The sequence below is a fragment of the Protopterus annectens genome, chromosome 8.part0 (genome assembly GCF_019279795.1).
Source record: "Protopterus annectens isolate FY-2018-M chromosome 8.part0, PAN1.0, whole genome shotgun sequence".
Classification (NCBI taxonomy): Eukaryota; Metazoa; Chordata; order Ceratodontiformes; family Protopteridae; genus Protopterus; species Protopterus annectens.
Window position 1 is genome coordinate 343,940,980 of NC_056741.1, and position 26,208 is coordinate 343,967,187.

The window sequence follows — 26,208 nt, forward strand, 5'->3', positions numbered from 1 at the left end:
GACATGCACACTTACAACACCAATGACTAACTCTTTACTTACGTACCCTCTTAACAGAAACCAGACGATATAAAGCCAATCTGTGCCCCCCACTCTCTCCTGAAGTATATATATATATATATATATATATATATATATATATATACTAACTCTAGGATCACAGTACAGTGGGGAAAAGGGCATATACCTTTTACTTATATTTATTTATTTATTACAGTTTGATGACCGGGATAGTTCACTGGGCCTGGAAGAGCCCCTTTTCAGTGGAGGCCCGAGGAGAAAAGCGCTGCAGGATACAGACAATTTTACGATAGTTATACAAAAGTAAATAAAGTAGTTGAGCAGTGAAAAATACAGAGATAATATACAGTTTGTTAAAAAAAACATAACATTTCTAATCCTAGGTAATGATTTACAAAAGTGAGATCCATGTAGTGTAAACATATTAAAAGTACAGGCATTTCAGATGAAAAAAACAAGTAAAACATTTATGTACAGATAAATACAAGCTTTTTTTGGAAGTTAGAAATATGAGGAGAGGAGAGAGAGAAGGTGAGGTGGGAGAGGTAAAAGGTGGTATATAGTGAAGAAAGGGAGTGGGTTGGGGGGATGCTTATGAATATTAGTGTAGGAGAGGAAGTAGAGGCAAAGGGTAAGACAGCACAGTGATAGACGTTTGAGGTATATAGTGGATGGGAGATGGTGTTAAAGCCTTTATGTGGTAGGGGTACAGGAACATTCCCACTTTGAAAAGAGGTGAGATTGGAGAAGAGTTTTGAAGTTTGAGTAGCTCTGAGTATTTCAAAGGGTGGTAGGGAGAGAATTCCAGAGTTTAGCTAGGGAACAGGATAATAGTAGGTGGCCATGGGGTTTACCTTACCTTACAGTAGTCTACATGCTGCCATTACTATGTTGAAATTTAGCATCATAAGGTTTCAATATTATGAGTTTCAGTCAAGTGAGTTTTCAGTATTTTGAAAATTCGGTATTGTGGTCTCGGTCAAATGAAATTCAGTCATATGAAGTGTGTATATATATATATATATATATATATATATATATATATATAAATATATATATATATATATATATGGGTCACTATCAGATTATCTAAGTTTCAAAACTTTGAAAGTCATATGGTCGGGACAATATGATCAAAGTTTTGAAACTTTGAACATTTTGAATAGAGATCGTAGTACAGGGTGGAATGGGAAATTTACCCTTTTCCACAATGTAGTGCGATCTCAGAGTATTTTATTTTTTTGTTAATGTTCAAAGTTCTGAAACTTCTATCACATGGTCTCGGCCATATGAATTTCGAAGTTTCAGAACTTCGATAATCTGACACAGATCTATCTATCTATCTATCTATATATATATATATATATATATATATATATATATATATTTTTTTTTTTTCATTTACATTGCATGGATATTTTTATATATGCATATTTATGTATATCTACATCAAGATGTATGATTATGAATAGTAGTGATTGAAGTCATGTATGGATGAATGACTGAATACATGTAGTTCAGTGGAGTTAGGAGTGCTTTTTCCTAGATATGTTATTATTTGTCTTTTTGGCTTTTCCCGGTTAGGGGTTGCCACAGCAGAACTCTGGTCCGCTAATGATTGGCAGTAGATTTTTATGGTGCCGAGTTGCCAGCCCGATACCCAACCTTCAGTGAAGGCACGCCCATTCACGGATGTCTTTCGGAGGCCACTCGACCGTGGGGAGGACATGCAGACTCCACACAAAAGGCACTCCAGCTGAGAATCAAACAGGAGAGCCTCTATGTAAGGTTCTGTAATTAGCCACATGTTTTTTTTTTATATAACATCATTATGACAATTTGTATCCATTTCCTGTCTTGCAGATATTACATTGTTCCTGATAGGTATTCTTGACCCACTGTTCAGCACTTACCAACAACATTATTTCAAAGTCATATCCTTACACATTACTTCTCATTTAATAAACATATATGCGTCATTACCTTTATGACAGAAGTTTTATGTAAAGGTTTGTTTAGTCAACAGGCTTAGTGCCTGCGCTTTTTATGCAGACATGGAATATATGTCACTAAGTCTGATCTTTGCCTAACATTTCATCAGCCGAGACTGAGATACTTAAGGGTGCAGTTCCTGCTTGTAAACAAGTAGAAATTAGCATGCTGCAGAGCTACATTTTACACTCGGCAGTCAAATATAACTAAATAAATCATGTTCTCTTGCATACGTTGTCACATTTAGCAAGAAATTAGTATCCCCATGATCCCACAATAGACTTTGATATGAGTTTCAACAAAAAGTGTGTTTTCCATGAAACAATTTAGAATGCTGGCAGTATGTAACATGATAACACAGAAATTAGTTTCTTTCTTTTTGCTTGCTTCTTTGCTGCTGCAGCTACAGTTCACCAGTACACAAGATAATGATTCCTTCCTGGACAGTCCAGTTAGTTCTGAGACCCAGCAGTCTCAGCACAGTGTATCTGGTACATGTAGTCTGATATAGTGCTGAATTCTGAATCATCGCCTGACATTTCAATTTGGACAAGAAATGTCCCATCACTCTGGGTCACTGTCAACTTATAAAAGGAACAGCCATGCCTCTGGTATGTTTGAGAGACATGCAAAGTTGGTTTCATCTTCTGACATAGAAGCACATAGTTTGAATCAGACACCTTCATAATCAGCATAGTCATATTATTTCTTAAGATAATACATTTAAATAGGCTAAACAGCTGCATCTGAAAAATTCTATAATGCATTAGTAAGGTCTCTTCTAGATTCATAGCTGTCGCACTACTTACCGGGTTGTAGCGCTGAGACTCTTCCTTATCCCCTTTAACTTTGTCTTCTGACCCTAAAGAGTTTCCATGGTGAAGCAGTCTTGTGGTCTGGGAGTTCTGAGTAACTTCAGTAAAACAAAGAAGCAAGAAAAATATTAAAGCATGAACACTAAAGACCTTGTATAATTATTTTGTATGGCATCCTTAACTGCTATTATACTGCAAAGGTTTGGATACTTGATAGGCTTGCTGTTAGGAAGACAACTGAGGAACACAGCCTAGTTTCCCAGGGAGGCAACTGAGGAACACAGCCTAGTTTCCCAGCTGCTGCAGAGCACTACTTGCTCAGTCACACAACAGGCAAATGAAGGCCGAGGAAATCAAACTCTGGACCACAGTAAGCAGTTTGTTAACAGCTTATAGCCTTAATCCACTGCACTGACTGCAAGACTGCATATTTTTTGCACATGTGGATGTCTCAGTTCATGCAATGGTTTCATTAAAATATATATGGAATGCCAAATTTTAGTCTAAATGTTTCAGGAAAATTGTGTGTATATTTTCACTTTAGAATAATGAAAGCTTCCTGAAGTAAAGCAAGATACCAGTCCTATCACTTCCTGTTGTTCTAGTTACAACAAAAAGGAAGGAAGGAAAGGCCACCCTAATCTTTCTCACATATTCAGGTGATTCATCCAGTGTGAGAGAGTGGTTGGAGTACAACTCTCCATCTACTCCTTCTTCTTCCTTGGCCATTTTGGAGGTACTTCACAAATGATATGAACAAAAAAAAAGATGTTGATCAGGCACATAATAACACTGCCTTCATTTTTATACTCAAATCATATTAACGCTCAGGAATTCACAATGTGTATTACATTATGTTTGCATTATGATATACAGCTGATTGTCAGTTGTCCTGAATTGTGCATTTTGTAGTCCCAGAAAAATCAAAATCAGTTACGTGTAGTCCTGTTTTCTCACAGAATTACATAATTAAGCTAGATTCTGTAGCACAAACTCTATTACATTCTTTGTTTCCTGGCCTTCTAGAATTTTTAAAAATTTGTTATAATTTATTTTTGTGAGAGATTGCCTGCCTGGGATCCCTCTGTTTTGTTTTTGGTGTACTATGCCCTCTGACACTTTCATCTCCTAGGGTACCTCATGGTTTTTGTATTGCATGCCTTCCCTTTGGCTGCTGTTAGATTGTTTTTTGGAGGTCATATACAAGGGAGTTGCACAGCTTTTTCCTCCTTTTGTGTCTGCAATGCATGGTATCAATGTAGTGTGCAAAATGTGCAGTCTACTGTGTGTGCCCACCTACAACATCATGGTACCACTTCTACCTTTTCACTGCATGTGGGATGCTCCCAAATCCTCCTGGTATCTTATCCATGCTGACTAGTGGAGGAAAATCCTGATTCCCACTAAGAAGGTGAAATGTGTTCTCAATATCATGTCACTAGCAGGGTGAACGATACCTTGCGACTGCTACTAGTTTTATAGATCATTTTACTGGATTTTACATACTAATAAGATAGAAAGAGAGAGAGTATAATAATTGGAGACAAGGATAGATAACCCAAAATGAGCAAAATTGCCTGCTAGTTTGTGTGTAGGTGATTGCTGGGTTTCATTCTGGTTAGTATTTTTATCACTGATATTAGGGAAGACAACAGAATTATAACACTTTTGTTTCTAAATTTTCTAAACATCATGAACAGAAAGTTCTTGGAGTTGACCTGTCAGAATTAGATAGGTGGTCCCAAACTGGAAAACTGTGTCCATTTTTGAAAAGTTCACTTAAAGTAGTAGGTTCATCAAGGCATGCCCCCAGACAGTATTTCAAAGACTCTGCCAACATCAACTCAGATATCTCTTTTTCTGTCTTTGCATACTATAAAAATGGCACATATCTTGGTCTTTTTCACATGTGGATTCAAAACTGATCCCTACCTTTGTGCAAGGCTAGGAATCTTAGCAAAATGCTCTGTTAGAAACAGACTGCAACATATTCTTATCCATGTGGAATAATAAAAAATGCTGTACACTTAATGACAGGTCAAAATCATAGTTTACATGGAACAGATTATACAGAGATTTTTGTATCTTGGCTTCTGCATCTGCCTTACAAAATAGTAGACTTCCTCACTCTCATTAACTAACTCATAGAGACACTTTTTTTGCAAAAATAAAATAAAATAAATGAATAAAACAGTATATCTGCTAGAGACCCCTTTTAAGCTGACTTGTATGTTTGCAAAAAAAAAAAGGTTTGATGATCATGTGGTTCTTTCAAGCACAGGTAGCTGGTATGAGTATGGCTCTCCTAAACTCTATCCTAAACCCTCAGTTCTCCAATATGAAGAACTTAGCCCTGCTAACTATTGTGTAACAATTCCAGGGTCTGCTCATAAAATAACTCTAAAGTCATATCATTCTGGATACTTCTTCTTTCGGCTTGTCTCGGTTAGAGGTTGCCATAGCGGATCACCTGTCCGCTCATGATTGGCAGTGGAGTTTTACGGTGTCGAGTTGCCAGCCTGGCGCCCAAACTTCCACAGAAGGCACACACACGCATGCGATCATTCTGGATACTACAGTTAGAAATTTCAGAAAGGTAAGCAGATTCCAATATTTGCCAGACATGAAAATCCTTTAGAATTTTGAGTGATTGCACTTATATCATTCAGAATAGCAGTTTTATAGATATGATAATGCCTTTTGATAAAGCTGACTGCAGAGGAGACAGGCTTAGTGGCAGCCAGCACTTCATTGCCCTATCCTTTTCACTGAACAGTGTAAAATGAAGAGCAACGTGCAATCTTAGCCACAGTAATGACCTTGTTTCTATATTATTAGGAAGCATTGTTATTCGTGTGTTCAGAATTTCTTGTCAGTTTTCATTTCTTTTGTTCATTTGAAAAGAAACAATTTTCTAGTGATGCCAAAATGTGCAGGCGTATGTCTACATTTGCACATTTATTCAATTTTCTAATTCCCCACGTAATCCAAATCAGGGCAGTGGGAGAATGGAAGCCTGTATCAGCAATCAATGGGCACAAGGCAGAGTATCTTCTTATTTTACTTTTTTTAATTTGAAAAGGAATGCAGTTTTTTCGTCAAACTAAAATGTTTAGGCATGACTGTATATTCATTCATTCTTTCTTGGATTACCCATTTAATCCATTTTGGGGCTGTGGGAAAGCCAAATCATACTGTGTTATTACTGGGTGTCCAACAAAATCACTGATTCTAGGCAGACCAGCACACACAAATCCAAGATACCCGATCTTAATGTAGTTGTAGTTTAATTAAGCAAAAAAACAGTACACTCACTTTTCGTTCTCCTTACAATACAAAGAACTTCTTCAGATAAAAGTATCAAACAGTCAATGAAGTTTAAATCCATTTTTTTTAAAAACGTGATTTACAAATCCAAGCCCATTGGATACTTAATTATTGAATTACACTTCCTTAAATGATTTACCACTTAACCCTCAAGGGTGTTATTACCAACAACTTGTCCAAGTTTGTATAATGAATCCAAAAAATGAGCCAGCACGTGTGGTTCACTCCACCAAAAGACAACTTTATTATTAAGCTAGTTCATATAAAGAAAAACAGTATATGAACCCATAATCAAACAGCAAACCGGTTTCGGCTATATTATAGCCTTTATCAATGCTATAATGTGAAATCAAGTCAGAAAACCCAACCCCCCATGAGTGCCAGATTTATAGTGCTCATTTAAAGGGGCATGTACCATTACAAAACATTAGGGGACATGAAACAGTTTAGGGAAAAACCACATTTCATCCCATATAAATATATATATATTTTTTTTATATCATAATAAACCATACAAAATCTATGTATTGTCATGAATTTCATTCAAATGGATGTGAGAGTATTGCATAAAACAACCTCTCCCTTTTGTATATTATATATTTACAAAAAAATACAAAAATTATTGTATAAATTTATAACCTCAATGAAACATAGAATTTGTATATAAATATTACATGTCCCTGTAAAATAAAAATAGTCTCTTGACCAACATGTTTCAATAATACTTTAAACAAAGGCCTATAGACCATGATATAACTTATGGGAAACATCATAATATGTTGTAAAATGTACTAGTAAATACAACCAATAATACAATATGACTGCCCCTAAATACTGACTGATAGACCTAATGGTTATGTAGGAGAACAGAGAAAGAGAAATGGTACATAACAAACACCCCCTAAATTGGCATAATGATATAGTAGTTCATGAGATAATCTATTCTAACATATTTAATCCAGGTCTGAATAAACCACCCAATTTGATTATCCACATATTTTCCATTCAATTAAGTTTTTGGTGCCATCCAGCTTTAAAACCCCTATGAAGAGTTATCCTGTCTATAACAACAAACCTAAAAACTGCTGAAGCATGTTCCAAAGTATGTTTGAATAAGGCATTGGCAACACGTTTGTTCTTAATTGCACTTAAATGTTCCCCTGTTCTAAATTTCACTGGTCTCGACGTCTGTCCAACATAAAATGCAGAACAGGTACAGGTTGCCAAATAGACAACCCAATCCGTACTGCAATTAGCAAAAACCCTTATTTCAAAAATTCTAGAGGTGTTTTTGCTAGAAAATTCTTTGGTTTGCTGCAAATGTTGGCAGGCTGTACAATGACCACAAGGATAGCAGCCCTTTAATAATTCACCACTTAAAGTTCTTTGCTGTGGGAGGCTTGGAATGTATCTTTTATAATGTGTGAAATGTGAATTCATGTTTCTTCCCCACCGGTAGGAAAATTGACATTGTTCAGGCAACACCCTACTTAAAACCTCATGTGACAAAAGAATACCCCAATGTTGATTAATGAGATCTCTGAAGCGATTAGTATTAGTACCATAAGTTGTTACTAAACGTATGGGTTGATTGTTATTTAGCCTCATAAATTCACTGTCATCTGATTTGTAACACAACAAATCCTGACGTGTCAATCTATTGGTTTGTCCTACAGCATTAGTTAGAAGTTGAGACTCATAGCCCCGTTGTGAAAATCTGCGAGATAAATCTAGACTACAATCCAAATAATCCTGATCCGATGAACAAATACGTCTAATTCTCATGAATTGAGATTTTGGAATATTGCGGATGGTATGGCGAGGATGAGAACTCTTGGCATGTAATAAAGTATTGTATTTAGGGAATTTTCTATATATAGTAGTAGATAAAGTATTATCTGCAAGTTTGGAAACCTTAACATCCAAAAATACAATCTCTGAATGTTCAATGTTGACCGTGAACTGAACGCCAAAAGTGTTATTATTCAAATAATCCACAAACTGGGTTAAACATTCCTTATTCCCACGCCACACCATCCAGCAATCGTCTAGATATCTACGCCAGATATCCAAATGTTGTAGAAATTTGTTGTAGTTACCATCATATATATACTTAACCTCATAATACCCCATGAACAAATCTGCATAGATGGGTGCAAAGAAAGCACCCATCGCAGTTCCCTTAATCTGCCAATAGGCCTTTCCTTGATAATAGAAAATGTTCTTCCGCAGCACCAGTTCAGTTAGTTTAATCAAAAAGTTATTAAAGGCCAAGGAGTAAAGGTTGGATTGATATAACCAATAGGAAACCGCCAGAATTCCCTGATCATGTGGGATCCATGTATATAATGAGGCCACATCAAGTGTACAAAGCAGCCAATGAGATTCCAATTGAGAATCATTGATGATATTAAGAAATTCGGTGGTGTCCTTGATGCGGGACCTGATAAGTGTCAGCAACGGCTTCAGATAGAAAGTCAAAAAAGCTGACAATGGTTCCGTTAAGGAACCCCTAACTGAAACGATAGGTCTGCCCGGAGGATGTAATGGATCTTTATGTATCTTTGGTAACATATATAGGTATTGGGGACTAGGCTCCTCCACCTTAAGTTGTGTACCTACCTGTTTTGTAATAGTACCTTGTTGAACCGACAAATCCAAAAAATCATCAATTTCTCTCTTAAAGGATAAAGTAGGATCCATACTTAATTCCATATAAAAACTGGAATCTGCTAATTGACGCAAGGCTTCCTGGTTATATACAGAATGATCCAAAATCACAACCGCTCCTCCCTTATCTGCCATAGTTATTACTATATTATGGTTGTTACTGAGCTCTATCAAAGCTTGCCTTTCTGCTGCAGTTAAATTATTTTTGGTAGGCCCATACAAATTAGAATAATGTAGCTCTTTCATTATACATTCTCTAAAAATAGACACATGTTTGTTCATGGGGGGAACAAAATCTGATTTTCTAAATCTAAAATCAGATGACCTTTGAGTATTTTCATGGTCTGCAAAAAAAATTTTTAGGTTAAGTATTCTACAAAATTCGTCAACATCTTGTAATAACTGAGTTTCTGAAACCAATGATGAAGGTACAAAGGATAATCCTTTATTCAGAAGTTGTGTATGTACGGAAGAAAGTTCAAAAGAAGAAATATTGTGAATATTATCAATTACTGCACCATTTGTTGTAATAGGGAATGTAAGGTTAAGTTGCCGGAATCTTGTTCTGTGTTTCTTGCCACCCCGCCTCCTACCCCTAACTCTAAAGGGGGTGGCTGTTTCCTTTTCGCAGCTGGGGACACCTGGCGTGAGAAACTTTCCCCATCCGTTACAGAGGAGGTATCCTCCTCAGAAGTAGTATCAGACGTGGCTTTATAATGTCTCAGAATGGACCTTGGTCTTTTTTTATTAGTATTAATATACCTAGAATCCTGAAATCTAACTGATTTTTGATTTGCAAAAGGTTTCCCTTTTTCATAGTCCATCAAATCACGATTAAACTTATTAATTTTTCTTTTTGTAAGCTGTTTTTCCAATATTGAAAGCTCCTTAGCCAGGTCTGAAACATGCTGTGAGTATAACACCTCAGATTTCAATTTTTCTACCTCCCCACACAAAGTTTCAATTTCGGTGAGTTGACTCTGAATTGTCCTTTCATAATACCGTAATAAACAATCAACAAAGTGCATGGAAGATAAGTGTTGTGCCTCAGCCCATTCCTTAGATAGCTCACTGTCTATATTAGCCACAATGGGTTGTGTACGGACCCTTAATCCCCTGGGGGTAATGTCTTTAATTTTATAGGCTTTGAAAAGTTTCAAATGCCATACATTGGTGCGCAAGGTTTTCATATGTCTATTAAGCTTAGAAAACATGTTATTACATTGGGACTGGCCATCTAATGTTATGTTCCTGGAATCAGGTCCTGATAGGGTATTTAGGCCAAAAACCTCCAAATTGTCTTGGTCGGTCGAAAGCCCCTTCAATATATCACTAATATCCATGTCTAGGATATAAAAGACCTATAAATTGTACAATATAAATGCACAAAATTATCGAGTGACCATCAAAGCAAGCATATATATATTTATATGGGATGAAATGTGGTTTTTCCCTAAACTGTTTCATGTCCCCTAATGTTTTGTAATGGTACATGCCCCTTTGAATGAGCACTATAAATCTGGCACTCATGGGGGTTTGGGTTTTCTGACTTGATTTCACATTATAGCATTGATAAAGGCTATAATATAGCCGAAACCGGTTTGCTGTTTGATTATGGGTTCATATACTGTTTTTCTTTATATGAACTAGCTTAATAATAAAGTTGTCTTTTGGTGGAGCGAACCACATGTGCTGGCTCATTTTTTGGATTCGTTGACTGGTTGGGGCCGTGCACGTTGTCCGGCGTGCGCGTATCTTGGTTCCAAGTTTGTATAATGCCTTATGTCTGTATTTATTACTGGGTGTGACACTGAGAAACAACTTCTGTAGAGGGAAGAAGCCCTAACAATGACCTAGATAAAAGGGTTTTGATTAGCAACTTAGGCACCGGACACGATAGCTGGAGAGGGAGAAGAATGCTGAGATCTATACTGTTGACCTCTCTCTGGGGGTGGGGGGTGGGATTTGTGTGTGTGTGTGTGTGTGTGTGTGTGTGTGTGTGTGTGTGTGTGTGTCTGTGTGTCTCAGGATATCTGTTTCATTACAGTTCTTGGTGTAGGCATACATGCTGCATGATAGGAAGAGGGGGGATGCCTAGCAGCCTGGAAAAATCATATCTCGCACATAATCCTAATACATATGACATCAAGCCCACTATTCATGGATGATAGATCTTCTTACAGATCTGTCATTATGATATGTATATAGTTTTCATTTCCAAGTAAACTGGATTGTCTTTATAGTTGGACTAGGATTCTAAGTTATAGTCAGCAGTAGGGAGATAAAAGTCAGTAGCCATTGTCTTGCATTTGTGATAGTTTGCCTGGCATTTTGACACACACCTTCAATTCCTTGTACACACTAGTAAGACAGTCAGAGGAAGATAACTATGAAACAGATTTGGGCCATCCATTACATTATAAACCAGACAGCCAACACCTCTAAACAAGTTATAATGAATAGGATATACTGACAGTTCCTAAAGTTTTTCTGAATTGCTCAACTTTTCATATCCTTTGAATGTTCTAATAAGGACTCATTCGACTTTTCCTAGTTTCTTCAGGGGTGTTGTCTGAAGACTACAAAATGCAGTATTTTATTTAGTAATGGATCAATGATTTTCCTGGAGTGACTAGACATGCCCTTTTGAATTAGATTGGCTACAGAGTATGATTTCCTTATTTTGATAGATGCACATTGGTCGAAGTCTGCATTGTTGCTGATCATATCCGCATTTCTTTAATTATGGTGTTTTCATGATCCAATCATTTACTGTATAACAATTATTTATGTCCAAGTATCACAAGGCTATATTTATTAACATTAGAGGTGATGTCATTACTATTGCAACAGGTGTTTTTTTGGAAGGGGTGATAATCATGGGGAAGGTCAGCATCGTTTAATGAATTAATTATCTAGCCATTTTGCAATCATTACCACTTTTGGTAATCGACAACCAATTTCTCACATTTATGTCGGAGAAGAACAGTCCAAAAAGAAGTAGATACAGTACAGAGCCCTGTAGGATACTACTAGTTACTCCTATTGAGATAGACGGGTGACCTTTTTCCTTGACTTGCTGTGTCCTGTTGCCCACTGGTAGGCCTTGTTGAGATAGACAGGTGACCTTTAACATGATATGTTGTGTTTGGTTATTAGTGCAGAGAGCATGGCAGTTAGTACAGTGGATTAAGGATATGCACTAATAATGAGTTTTATCCCGTGGTCCTAAGTGCAAATCCACCATTCTCCATTTCACCCTAAGCAAGTCATTTAAACAGACTGTGTTTCTGGATCACACCTAAAAAGAGGCGAATAACCTAAATGAACTTACTTGGTTAACAAATGAATAAGCTAAATAAAAATTAATTGACATTAATACTGTTAATGTGTTAATTATTCCTTTATGTGGACTAATGCCGAATGCCTTACTAGAGGTCAAGATAAGCAATATGCATTGTCATGATTTTACCAAGTTGTACTATTATCTCTGTATAGAATGCTACATGATTAAAAGGCAAGATCTCCATTTAACAAACTCATGCTGTTCCACATCTTATAAAAATAGGTGTACTGTGCCAATTTTGGATAAGCGCCATTGCGAATCTTTCCTTGATTTTATATAGAATTCTGATCAGGATGATGGATCTAAAACCTGGTCTGATGTCACTCAACCCTTTGCAGACTTGTACCACTACAGCCTGTCACCATACGTCAAGGACATGTCCACATACTAACATCTTATTTAAAATGACTGATAGAGATTTAGTTAGGGTTTCCTTTATTTTCTGTGGGAAAACTACTAGGTATGTTGTCTGTTCCAATGGAACTTGAGTTTTTCATGTTATTGTGGCAGAAATTATCATGGCTGTTGATAAGTAAGGTAATGTCTCCCCCTGTCTCTATAAAACTCTGACCTACTTTGCTTATTGTGAAGTTTGCACAAATCTTTGCTCCTGTCTTTCATGCTATAGTCACATCCATCGCAACTCTTTTTTTTCTATGTGCTTTTTACAAATGAACCTGCTGAGCTGTGCCCTTTAATTCACCCATCCTGTTTATTTCTCAGTGGCGGTGTGTACCCTTGTCAGCATTCTAGCACTGAGAGTGTACTTATATTAGGCCTAAGCATTTCCTTTTATGGGGAAGATATAACACACTTCACTACAGGACCCACAATTCCCTCCACAATGTGTATGAACACTCCTGTGAACTTGCAATGAAACCACCTCAGGTAGCCTGGCTGAATGCCACTTCAGAGCTGCTTTATACATTACCACCCTTCCTGTGAGGGGTAGTAGCACTGGATGTCACCAGCCCACCCTTGCTCTGAGAGATAGTGGCATTGGATGTCCCCATACCACCCTTGCTCTGGGGGATAGTGGCATTGGATGGCCCCAGACCACCCTTGCTCTGAGGGATAGTGGCATTGGATGGCCCCAGACCACCCTTGCTCTGAGGGATAGTGGCAGTGGATGGCCCCAGACCACCCATCCTTCTGCTCATATCTTCATGCCAGCTCTGGAAATTGATTAGACAGCTAATCAATCTCAGGTTTTCTGGGTTATAGTCAGGGTTTTATTTCTCTATGCCACTACAGCTGGCGCATTCACAACATTCCCCTTTTCAATTTTCTGATGTAGTTAAAGATTCCTGTGCCTTTGAGACCAAGCTTTGACTGTAGTTAGATTTTGAAGATTTCATAAGAAAACTAAGTAGTTTCTGTAATCTAGACTTTTGTTTTCAAGTAGGGTAATTTTTCAAAGCTAAGTAATGCCTGTTTTTTTGGTTATATATTGTATTCATTTTTATGATTCCACCCAAGGAGTTTTGTTGACTTTACCTGTAAATTTGTATTGTATCCGTATGCATTTATTCATTTGTTTGTTGATCGTAGCAGAACACTGCTCCACAGAGGCCATTTTCAGACTCAGCCCATGGTTACAAACAACTATGAAGTCATATGTTCACTGAATATATTTGCTGAAACAGATGTGTAACCAAAAGTGAAATATCAGTACTTAAATTATGCATAATAGAATTCTTTATATACTGAGGCTAACAGTAGTTTGTTGGAAGTGAGGGATGAGGTAGGATACAGATGTTCATGCATTAGAGTCTAGTTGTAGTAAAGAGAGGAAAGGGGGCTTATCATGTGAAAGAAGGAGGGGAAAAAGAAGGGAGCTGATATTTCTAAGGAGAGAATGAAATAAAGCTGGAGTTAATATTGCAAATTGTTTATAATTGGTAATGCACTTGGAAGCATTTTGCTTTGAGAGTTTTTGAACAGGAATGTATTTAATTTTGAGTCAGTTTTTAAAACACCTTCATTAACTCGACAGATTGAACTTGGATAGGATGTGGTGGATTTTAACAGTGAGATGAGTTGGGCCTAAAGTTTAAGTAGTAGAGTGGAGGAGGAGTTATCTTCTGAGTAAAGCCTTTTGAGAGTTAATTCCACATCGTTAATTCAGAAGTTAATTAGAAATTGGAACCGACTGACAATATCCTGAACAGACATATTTGGGTAATTGAGGATAGTGTCAGAGTCTGTTTTTATAAGTATGTCATGTATTGCATTATGGTCTGGCAGTTAGTGCAGAAAAAGATCCCCTAGGAAGTGTAGGTTTGATTCCTTCTGCCTCCACTCCATTTGCCTGCTGTATGACTCTGTGCAAGTCATTTAAACAGTGTTCTTGCCGGGGACTTTTGTGTCCACTGAAGCTTACCTGATTAATAAATAAATAGATGTTTATTTGTTTATTTTGTATGTTTGTTAATTGAGTAAGCTCACTGGTGTCCCTTTTAAGTGGTGACCCGGGAGCTGTCTCTGAGTAAATGACTTGCTCAGTCACACAGTAGGCTAATGGTGTTCAAATGACTCAGGATCTTTACTCTTTGGGTACAGGAAGCAGCTCATTACCAGTTTAGGAATATAAAAAAATGGTTTCCATTGCTTAAGTCTGGAAGTGATGATTTATTTATGAATGAATCAAATGCTGTTCTTATGATATGACAATATCATGAGCTGTTTTAATCCCAGAGGGTAAAACCATGAGTGCAAAGCAAAAGGTCCTTAACTTGTTAGTATGATACTATCACATTACAAATCATGGCTGCATTTCAACTGTTTCTTCTTAGCTGTTTCAATTAACAGTCAATTAATATTTGTGCATACTTATGTGAGTAAACTACTCAACTTCAGTCAGTACCTGGGTAGTTAAAATCCCTCATATGAATTTTACTTTAATTGAGTCCTGTATCAGATAATTTAGTCAGTAAATCCTCTTGCTGTACAGGGGACATAGTGTGCAGTAGAGTCCTGAAATCTTCAGTTAATTACTGCATGAGTACTTTCTATGACAGAGTTGATTTCTTGGGTTCTGACTTTTTATTGTGTATTTCTATAAAGACTGAGACACTGCCACGTATCCCATCAGAGCTACAACAATGAAAGGTACTAAATGCCAGAATTTATGATGTACATTTTGGATCCTTAAACTATGTTTCTGTAATTGTATAAATATCAATATACTCTAATCAGAGGAAAGCTTCTAAAATCACCCATATTATTATTGAGGATTCTGGCATTTGGCAAAGCTACCTTTATTTTTTTTTTTTATCTTGCAAATTTGTCACTTCTTTCTGACTTAGAATTTGAAGAGGCCTATTAAAAATCCTGTTTAGTATGTGTAGTGCCTGGAAAGAGAGGGATGAATATCATCAGAGATAAAACACTTTGACAATCTATACATTTCACTCCAGGCTGACAAGTATCGAATTCCCTAATTCTGACACAATTTCCTTAGCCATAGACTAAACACTAAAATGTTGTCAGGATATTTAAGTGCCATATGAAACGACGGGAGGATTTCACTTAGATGTGTTTTTCCTTTTCTTGCAAAGATGTTTTACAATCCCATGTGCTTTTCCTATGTTTGTAAAGATATTTAATAAACTCATATCCTATTGCATATCCAAGAGAGGGAACCTTCCTATACTGTTCACTCCAGTATGATTAAAGACCATGGTATATGTATAGCTTTAATCCTTTTTATCCTAATTCCAGGCAGGAATGACAGTCAAATGCTAAGCTCCTTACAAAGTAAAGTGAGGTATATGTCTGGATTGCCAAATGGCTCTCAGATAGGATGTAGATAATCAAAATAGGGGAAGTTACCAGCCACCAGTGGCGTCACCCCAGGTTCTATGCTGGGATAGCCCTTGTTTGGCATCCACTTTTCTGAACTAAATGCCAATACCAAAGGGCTCTAGCTGACTAAGTTTGCAGATGACTGCAAGCTAGGAGCAGTCATTGAATCCCCAAATGACTTAGTCATCCTACAGGAAGGTTTATCCCAAATAAATAGGTGCCAAAAATGCATTATTGTATCCTTTAGGAAGTCATCTACCTCAGGGAAGTACCTCATTGACAATACACCCCTAAGAGTTGACTCCATTGTTTGGGATTTGGGAACTTATGTGGACAGTGACTTAACTTCTGACCAACATGTGTCTGCTGTAGGAAGGTCCTAATATATTGCACAGCTTACAAACAAAAGGATTGCATCTAGATCTAGGGATGTCATTGCTCCTTTTTACTCATCCCTCATTAGGCCAGTCATTGAACATAAGGCCCTCTTTGGCATGTAGTTGCTCAGACACATGCGACAACTGGAATACCCAGACAGATACCTTAGTAAAAGGATACAAGGCTTAAACAGCATGTTCTGTATGGACCGTCTCAAAGCCCTACCACTACACTTGGTATACTATGAACTGCTAAGAGGTAACCTCTGTCTGGCATATAAGGCACCCTCTGACCCATTACTAATGGATTTACTGCACATCAGCAAGTCAAATGGCATCTGAAATACTTGGTCTAGGATCTAAACCTCTTCTGCAACATCAACAGATGTCAATTTGGAGGGACGGGAGTATTTTACAAAGGAAACCACTGCTGTTGATAAGACTCCCCATCCACATAAAACAAAGTTCATTCCTGTCCATATTCAAGCCCACCTTAGATCTATGGATGGGAAACAGAAAATGTACCCCTGGACTGCACCCTCTACTACTAACGGACAGAAGCAACTCCTAAATGCTTTATCCCATGCATAGGTCCCCTCAAATTATCTATGTTATGATCCCATTTATTCTCATTAGATGTAATATATAATTATTCAACCATGAGATGGGTAAGACCAATATATAACAAAATGGGATGGATTATTTTGAGCACAAAAAGTGAAACTGGATCAGCTTAAAATGACCTGCTAGGGCAGCTAACCTAGTACTTACCTATGAACATATGAACCTAAATCTGTTTTCACACAACAAAGTCACCACCTATTAACATGTTTTTGGGGTTGCCAGGTCAATATATCTGCCTTGTGGGCTTTTGAATCTAGCTTGATTTGACATTAAACCTAATTATTTTGTTAGCTCTCCACAAAGACATTATATGGTAACTATGTACATGTTGCTGACTTTGGTCAATGAGAGGTCTGTGTAATATGTTATGATATTTGCATTTCATAATATTAAACACTCAAAAGAGTGAACATTCTTGTTACATTGCTTTTCCAGCTACTGTCTGCTGTGTGTGCAAGAGCTTGATAAAGCAAGGATTAGGAATTTTCCCTTTCTCTGCTGTTGTGCACTCTCAGAGTTGGTACACGTATAATTAATAGGGGGAGTGTGGGGTGCAGGGAGGCTTGCAGCCCTGCATAAAACAATATATTTTTCATGGTTTTGTGATTTGATATTTTTAGAAAAATGCTTTTTGTTTGCTTATGTGAGTGTTGGCTTTTTTGTTAAGTAATTGTTATTTGTATGATGTTCTGGTTTTATTGAGCCTATAGCTTGGAAATATCCAAAAAGCAGCTGAAGGATAAACTGCCTCGATACCAAAGAAAATATCCAGCTGAATGAGAAAATGAATAGAACCTTAAGGGAACGTGTGAGAGAACATGTTTATGCCATTAATCGTGAAGATGAAAGCAATGCTTTGGCTAAACATGTTATATGCAACAGTTTTAAGTTCCAGGCTATTGAGCTGGTCAATATGAACATTAGAATAGGAAAGCTGAAGAATTATACTGAAAAAGAAGAAATTAAATGGATTATTACGATGCAGGCAGATTAGGGCGGCCACGGTGGTACAGCAGTTAGCGTTGTCGCCTCACAGCAAGAGGTTCTCTGGTTCAATCCTTGGCTGGGGTGCTTTCTGTGTGGAGTCTGCATGTCCTCCCTGTGGTTGCATTGGTTTCCTCTGGGTGCTCCGGTTTCATCCCAAAGACATGCTGTAGGTGGATTGGACACTCTAAATAGGCCCTAGGTGTGAGTGTGTGTGCGTGTGTGTGCCTTCTGTGGAAGGTTGGGTGCCGGGCTGGCAACTTGTCACTGTAAAACTCCACTGCCAATCATAAGCGGACAGTTGATCCGCTGTGGTGACCACTAACTGGGAAAAGCCAGAAGAAGAAGATTAGGATACAGGCAGATACAAATAGTGGCCTTAATGATGAAGTATCCCTAAAGCCTTTTTTATGAGATAGGCCTTTACAACATTGAGGTTCTTATATGTATGATTTATTTATATATTGTTCCTGTTTTTATTATAGTTTTTAGCACACACACACACACACACACACACACATATATATATATATATATGTATATATATATATATCTCTATACACATACACAAACACATTTTGTTTCACATGGCTTAGATGTTAGCATTTTAGTTAGATTATTACCAATGAATATAAGTTTTTATTTATTTATATTTTTATCATATTTATATAAGTGTTACATGCATAACTTCTTTAGATGTATTTTATGTATTTTATGCATTTATTGTTGTATGCTGCCATCTAGTGGCTCTTCAAAGATTTTTTTAGGCTCTGTTTAAATTTGATGAATGAATTTATTTTTAAAATTCACTATTAATAATATATATGAACGTTTTTATAAGTGCTTATATATTTATTAATTTATAATTATTTTAAATTATTTGTTTGGGGGTATTGTTAAAGGTTTTTGTATGTATTTGCTTTATTTAACAAACTGCAGATGAATGGTGATTTACTGTGTTTTAATTGAATTATTAGTTACATAAGATGATTAGGGCCGCGGTGGTGCAGCGGTTAGTGTTGTCACCTCACAGGAAGAGGTTCTCCCATTCGATTCTCAGCTGGAACACCTTCTGTGCGGAGTCTGCATGTCCTCTCCACGGTCGAGTGACGTTTGAAAGACATGCAGGTAGGTGCGTGCATGAATGGGTGTGCCTTCTTTGAAGGTTGGGTGTCGAGCTGGCAACATAGCACTGTAAAAACCCACTGCCAATCATTAGTGGACTGGAGTTCCACTGTGGTGACCCCTAACAGTGAAAAGCCGAAAGACCATTATAGTTACATAAGATGATTGGCTAGAATTAGCAACTATGCACTATTTGTTTCAGTGTAGTTTTTTATGTCTGAAGAAGTGTTCAACAGAAACATGAAAGCACTTACATATCTTATATTTTATGCTTTGTTGAGCACAGTTTACACTGTGTGTTATTTTTCATCATTAAAGTCTCTTGAACTGTGGTGTACCTCCGATAATTTTATTCAGTTGAGCCTGTAGCTTCTTGAGATATAGTGGACACTTTTGTGGGTGCAGTCTTCAGGAGCTATGCATAAGTAGTGGAATGCTTTTGTGTATGCTGAGAAGGTGGGTCTACAGCTGAGAGCCTATCCTTATTCTGAATATGCTTGCACCTAACCTATCAGATGGTTAAGGTCTTAACCAAAAGGAATGCATTTTCTGTGAGCATGGGACAGTTCTTACACTGCCTGAGATAATCACTATCTAATCAAGTCTTTGAACATTAGCCCATGACATGCCTCCCTTCCTAAAGAAAGATGCTTCCTACCCTAAGAACTAAGTCAATATGGGAATGGAGAAAGGAGATTATGCCACTAGGGATGACTGCAATTAGGAATATAGACAATAGGCAAGAGGGGGCTGGAATTTATTGGAGAAAACTGGCAAAGGAACCAAGGTATTGGGAGCAAATAACTAGAGAGGGAAAGATGATAGAATGGGAAGTTGCCAAGAATTTATTTGGACTGCAGGTTAGAGATTGCCTTCCCTATCAGGAATTGATACCAGAGTACTGGTAAATAAAAAGAAATAGGGGGTTCTAAATGAAAGACCAGTACTGGTAGAGTTGTTATTACAATCTAGAACAGAAATTGCCATTACAAAAGGAATAATTAGTAGACTATATAAGGAATAATTAGTAGACTATATAAAATATTGCACGATAACTATAACAATCAATCAGAGGAGGTTAGAAATGATTGGAAAGAGAGACTGGATAAAAAAATCACAAAGAAACAATGGGAGGATATATATATATATATATATATATATATATATATATATATATATATATATATATATATATATGTCTCCCAAACATGGATCAACATCTAGAAGATTTAGTATTTTTGCTTGGAAATGTTTACACAGATATTTTTATACCTCAAGTAGATACCACAGAATTTTTCCTTAGGTAGACAGCAAATGTTGGAGGTGTGATGGGGAAAAAGAGGTAATTGGGAAGATATTTTCTAGGAGTGCAATGAGTTGGAGGACTTTAGGGATTCCCTGTGGATGCACTGTTAGAGATGCTGGGTTGGCAAATTGGTGTGATGAGGGAGATGATTTTTCTGAGCTATGATGATACAGAATCGGAATTGCCTAGACATGGTAGGGCCTTCCTTTGTCTAATTATAGTGGCTGGCGAAAAAGCAATTACTAGAAAATGGAAATCAAAATCTAAACAAACTATACTAGAGGTAGTGAATATAGTAACAGAGATAAAATAACTGGTATTGAGATCTTTAGAAAAAGGTTGGAGCAAACTACATAGGAAAAAATGGGAATTGTGGAAACAATACATACTGGGAGGAATGAGGTTTAAGAAAAGGTAGAACTTAAATGAGCTATGTAATATTTGACTGAAAATGATTGGGTAGATTATAAATGATGTATAATGTTTGCAACTGGGAGTGTGCAGGTATGGTTTGTGATGTAAAGTGCTTGCAACTAGGGTTGTGTTGATGTGGTTTGTTTTCATTTATAAGTGTATGATTGCCTATGTCATAAGTGATGTTCAAGAGGAACCTGGATGAGTGGATGGGGCACCATAAATTCTTACTGGGAATGGCACCCACAACCATCCTGGACATGGGCATTCATAACTAAATGCAATCTTGGTATTGACTAGTACCTGTACGTTATTACATTAGGTTGAAATGGCTAGGCTTAAAATGACCTCTAGGTCGATAGGATCATAGGAGATTATTAGGCTATGAATAATTAACTCCTTTTGTCAAGGGTCATGTTTCCTCTGATGGGGGAATGGCTTAGCAAGTCCCTTATTACAGTCAAAGAAAGGGGATTCTGAGATCTGAAAAGCTCCGTGTGTGTGTGTGTGTGCGTGTGTGTGTGTGTGTGTGTGTGTGTGTGTGGGCTATGAAGACGCAGAACCCATTTGCCACTGAGATGATGGGAAATTCAAATATCTACTATTACAGGTAAGTAGAACTTGCACAACTCTACTGTAGAGTTGCAACCCAAGGATCACTTTTTGAGGTCCTATTAAGTATTGCTAAGAATTGTTAAATTTCGCCATATACCTGAGAAATTTCAGATTTCAGGGGTTGCTTGGTTTTCTTTGATTTTTTAAGTACTGCAAGTTAATATCATTTATGCAGTTCCTTTGAACATGTATGTTAAAGCATGTCTCTTAAGGGACTACTTGTCTTATACCTCAAGTACAGTCTTTTTATTTTACCATTCTTGCTCTGGGTAAACAGTATGCCAATTTTTGTATATGCACATCTATTCTTATGTTACCAAGATAGGTGGTATTTTTATACTTCTGAAAACACATTGGGCCGGATTCACGAAGGCTTACACGGAGTCTTAGAGTAGTGTAAGACTCCATGTAGCCTTTGTGATCCAGGAACAGCCCAAAGTCCGTGTAAGAGTTAGTCTAACATGGCTCTTACACGGAGTGGGCGTGGCTAAGCTAATCAGCCCACTTGCATCCGAATAGCATGCAAATGAGGCTGATCAGCGATCCAGGAAGCCCAGAACAGCCCGTGTAAGAGCCGTGTTAGCTGCAGAAATGTACTCAGTTGACAACTGAGTACGTTTCTGCAAACACGGCAATGGAGCCATGTCAGCTCCAAATAAAGGGTGCATATGTCATAGGCAGCATGCCAATGGCCAAATATGTGGCCATTGGCAATGCAACCCCATGCCAAAAATATAAAAATATTTTTTTTTTTTTTCGGCAATTGCCGATGTGTAAACCCAGCGCAGCCCCACGCAAACGGGCTGCGCTGCATAAAACATGAAAACGAAGGTTTTAAACCTACAAATGTAGGTTTTATGAATTATATGGAATGTCAATGGAGGGACCAGCATAGGAAAACCAACATGGCCACCGTGTAGTGGTTGCCAAGGGGGGAAGCCAAGTGTAAGAGATGTAACTAAGCATTAGTAGGCAATCTGATGCAAATTAGGGTAAGGATACTGAATACCACTGTCACATAGCAAATGAGCACAGTCTGAGTAGTGTAAGAGTTACAGAAGGGGGAGGAACAGAGTAGGAGATAGTTGACATCACAGGGGGGAATGGTAGAAAGGGATAGAAGTCATTGGGAGGTAGAGTTACATGACAGATGTCAGAGAGACATCAAGGGAGGAGGTGTGCCTCCAAGTAAACATGAGAAAGCCAAGAAATGGAAGGTGTACACTGTTGCCTACACCAAAGTTTCTTGCTGGACGGTATCTTGCGTGCGCGCCGTGAAGCGCGTGTAAGGCAGTGTGCGCGCGTGTAAGGCAGTGTGCGCGCCTGTAAGGCAGTGTGCGCGCCTGTAAGGCAGACTAAGCATGTGGGAGCGTGTTGGGAGCTGTTTAACACCGTTTGCGCGGGCGTGCACGCGTTTAAACCCGAATAAGCAGATTCTGAACTGTGTAAGTATGTGTGCGCGCGTGTAAGCCACTGTGAGCCTGTTTCTGCTGGTTTGCACACGGCCCCACCCTGAGGAAACAGCAAGGAAAAAGGAAACAACAGATGTACTAGGAAGTTAGCAGGGAATACTGCTGGAGCTAGCAGGTGAAAACAATTAGATGCAGGCAATTACACAGGCAGAATACTAGGCCAGCCCAGCACTTAAAACTCTGCAAACAGCAGTGCAGAATGTTTCTCTCAAGAGACACTGCAAGACAGGAGTTCAGTTATCAGAAGTGAAAACTTAAAAGCTGAACTCAGAGCAGAAATGTTAGGGGCTGCCATAGCTGTCATAATGAGACATAGGCGACTTGCTGAGGGTGGTGACAATGCAGATGGTGCCAGACAACCCGCAGTGAGGAGACGGAGAAGAGTGTACAGGCCCAGGGTCACCTACCACGGGTTACATGAGCTGGAGATAGTAGAGCTATAGAGTGGACAGAGACCTCCTGCAGCAAATAGTGGAGCTGTGCAGGCCACGCCTCACACACAGAACCAACAGAGGGGAACCCATCCCAGTGGAAACCAAGGTATGTGTTGGCCTAAGAATACTAGCAACAGGTACCTTCCAGAGACCAACTGGCGATATGATGGGGATATCACAGGCATCAGCTTCCAGGGTACTGCACCAGTTCCTGGATGTCATGTCAGCACATGTCGGTGATCATGTATACTTCCCCAATGCCCGTGAGGTATTGGCCAGCAACATGCGTCTCTTCCAGCAAATAGCGGAATACCCTGTGGTACTGGGTGCCATAGACTGCACGCACATACGCATCAAAGCACCAGCAGGAGAGCGGGGTAGGGCCTACATAAACCGCAAGGGCTTCCCCTCCATCAACTGCCAGGTCGTGTGTGATGCCCAGGGCATAATAATGAATGTGTGTGCCGGCTGCCCTGGGAGCTACCATGATTCCCACATCTGGCATCTGACGCAGCTGTACCAGACATTTGCCAATGGGGACATCCCACACGGACACCTAGTGGGGATGCTGGATATGCACTGGAGCCGTGGCTGATGACACCCATCAGAAATGCACACACACCTGAACAGGAACGCCATAATGAGGCACACGCACAAACACGGAATGTAATAGAGCGTGTGTTTGGGCTGCTCAAGTCACGGTTCCGGTGTCTCGACACATCTGGTGGAGCCTTGCAGTACACACCAACTACATGTACCCAAATTGTCATGGTATGTGCTATGCTACATAATATGATCATGCGAAAACAGCTGCAGCAGGATCACCATAGGGCTGGGCCAAACAGCCCCCCACCATCGCCAAGGCCACCACAGGCACAGCGTGACTCGGAGGTGGAACAACCTGAGCCTGCCCCAGTAGGCAGAAGGAGGCGTGCCCAGTATGCCCTGGCTCTGGCAAAGAGGCAACGCATAGCACATACATTGGCTCAGTAGGAACCTTGGGAATGATACCCCTCTCCGACTCACCATATAGTAACAGGGATGCCTAATGTGACACAACCTGTTCACAAACATGTACAGGTAAGTGTAATATGTGCATCCGACAGAGGCAGCCCTGCAGCACCACCTGAGGCATGAATGCTGTGTGTCAAGTAATGTAACACCAAGTACCATATGCACTCCTGAGGACCCTGTCTAACATCCTACCCTCAACAAGCAGCATGCTACAACAGGACAACGAGATGATGAAGTGCAACAATTACCGGAGTAATGCAGGTAGGCAAAGGGGACGAACTGTGTGCCAGTCTGGGATGACATGCTGAGCATGACATGATGCACCACCTGCCAGGACTGGCATGCACCTATCAGTGCAGGCTGTATGGATACTGGCAAAGGCCGTTGTCATGCACAGTGTGCCCTGAATAGGAAGGTGCAAAACACAAACCTATCTCCATAGGTACCAGAAGGGATAAGAATCAGATAAGGGATAAGGTCAAACAGCAAGATGCATGCAGACTAAGCCCACACAGTATGGAGAATGTTGATAACTGTGCTGTAACAGAATACCGAGGCAAGGCTCACAACAGCACCCTAACACCACCAGGTCACACCTCAGACTGTGCTGTACATCCCCAACACTTGGAACAAGCTACAAAGGAGGGTGACCATCAACAATGACAAGGATAACAACACCCCATGTTGGTACCACCAGAAAAAGCAGCATGGACTAGCCATGCACAAGTAACAGTGGCTAAAACCGCCCACCAGTGTATAGCCTGCCACAGAGTACTGGCCCAACACCAGGAACTGCATTGCGCCCATGCTGGAATACATGAATATGTCAAGTCCTCAAAACCACATTATAATTGCTGACTGCAAATACCCCGACACATAGACTGGGAGAAGTATACCAGCTGCAACAGTGTAGGACAAAAGGGCATTAAACCACAAACCAAAAGGCCCAGGAACGACGTAGCACACCCACAAGAGGGGCAAGCATACTGGATGTGATAATCAGCAACATGGGTACGGGATGTTAAGATGAGAAGTGTATTGCACATTGGTAACACCAGACCATATAGTAATCACACTGGATATACAAACCCTGACCAGAGTCCCTGTCCGGAAACACAGTGGAAAACATGTGCTAAGCATTATGCACACCTCCAAAATGATGTAGAAGCCATGAAAGTTCACGCCAGGTGCAAAATATGGGCCACGCCTCAGAACCTGCAAGACAGCCACGCCATGAACAACGCCAGGAATGCTTGCATTATGCAGTCCCAAATTAAAACAAGACACAGTGCCTAAATCTGGCATGGTGGACTCCAGCCATAACCAAAACATGCAAGAGAAAGAGGAAGCTACTACATGATAGAGCAAGCATGAACAATGACGTAATTACTGATCAGTAGTATGGCAATATAATCTGTCCACACATGCAATCCAGTAAGGCCAGGCTCAACAAGTGGAATCTGTGAACCCTGTGCCAATGTTACACCTGCCCCAAGTACACAGACAAGCACCAACTCCACCCAAGAAATACAAATATATGTGAGAGATGCAACCATCCATCCAAACCGGAGGCAGAGCTCCCCTAACTCAGTACACCCACAACAAGTCAGTAGGAGAAGGTAACCACACACACCACAAATACATACCCACATAGACCTACCACAACTGCAAACCAAACACATAAACCCAGAAAGACATTCCCAGAGGCAGAAATCACACACACAGCACACCAACAGAGGCCAATAAAGCAGACACCCAATGAAACATCCACCAAACATAGCACATGCACAACATAGCACACAAAGCTGGTGTGCCAAACAGTCACAGGCCAGAAGGAGAAACAACATGCCTGATACAGTTGTAAT

At 39.2% G+C, this 26,208-nt stretch overlaps 1 protein-coding gene across 4 annotated transcripts in view; it reads right to left on the bottom strand.

The window, feature by feature from the left end:
* The window catches only part of LOC122808798 (rap1 GTPase-activating protein 1-like), a 1,319,062-nt gene that overhangs the window by 39,863 nt on the left and 1,252,991 nt on the right, over positions 1 to 26,208 (bottom strand). For all 4 annotated transcript variants that reach the window (XM_044079845.1, XM_044079848.1, XM_044079846.1 and 1 more), the window contains one exon: positions 2,823 to 2,926. In XM_044079845.1, coding sequence (XP_043935780.1) covers positions 2,823 to 2,926 — 104 coding nt within the window. The remainder of the gene's footprint in view (positions 1 to 2,822; positions 2,927 to 26,208) is intronic.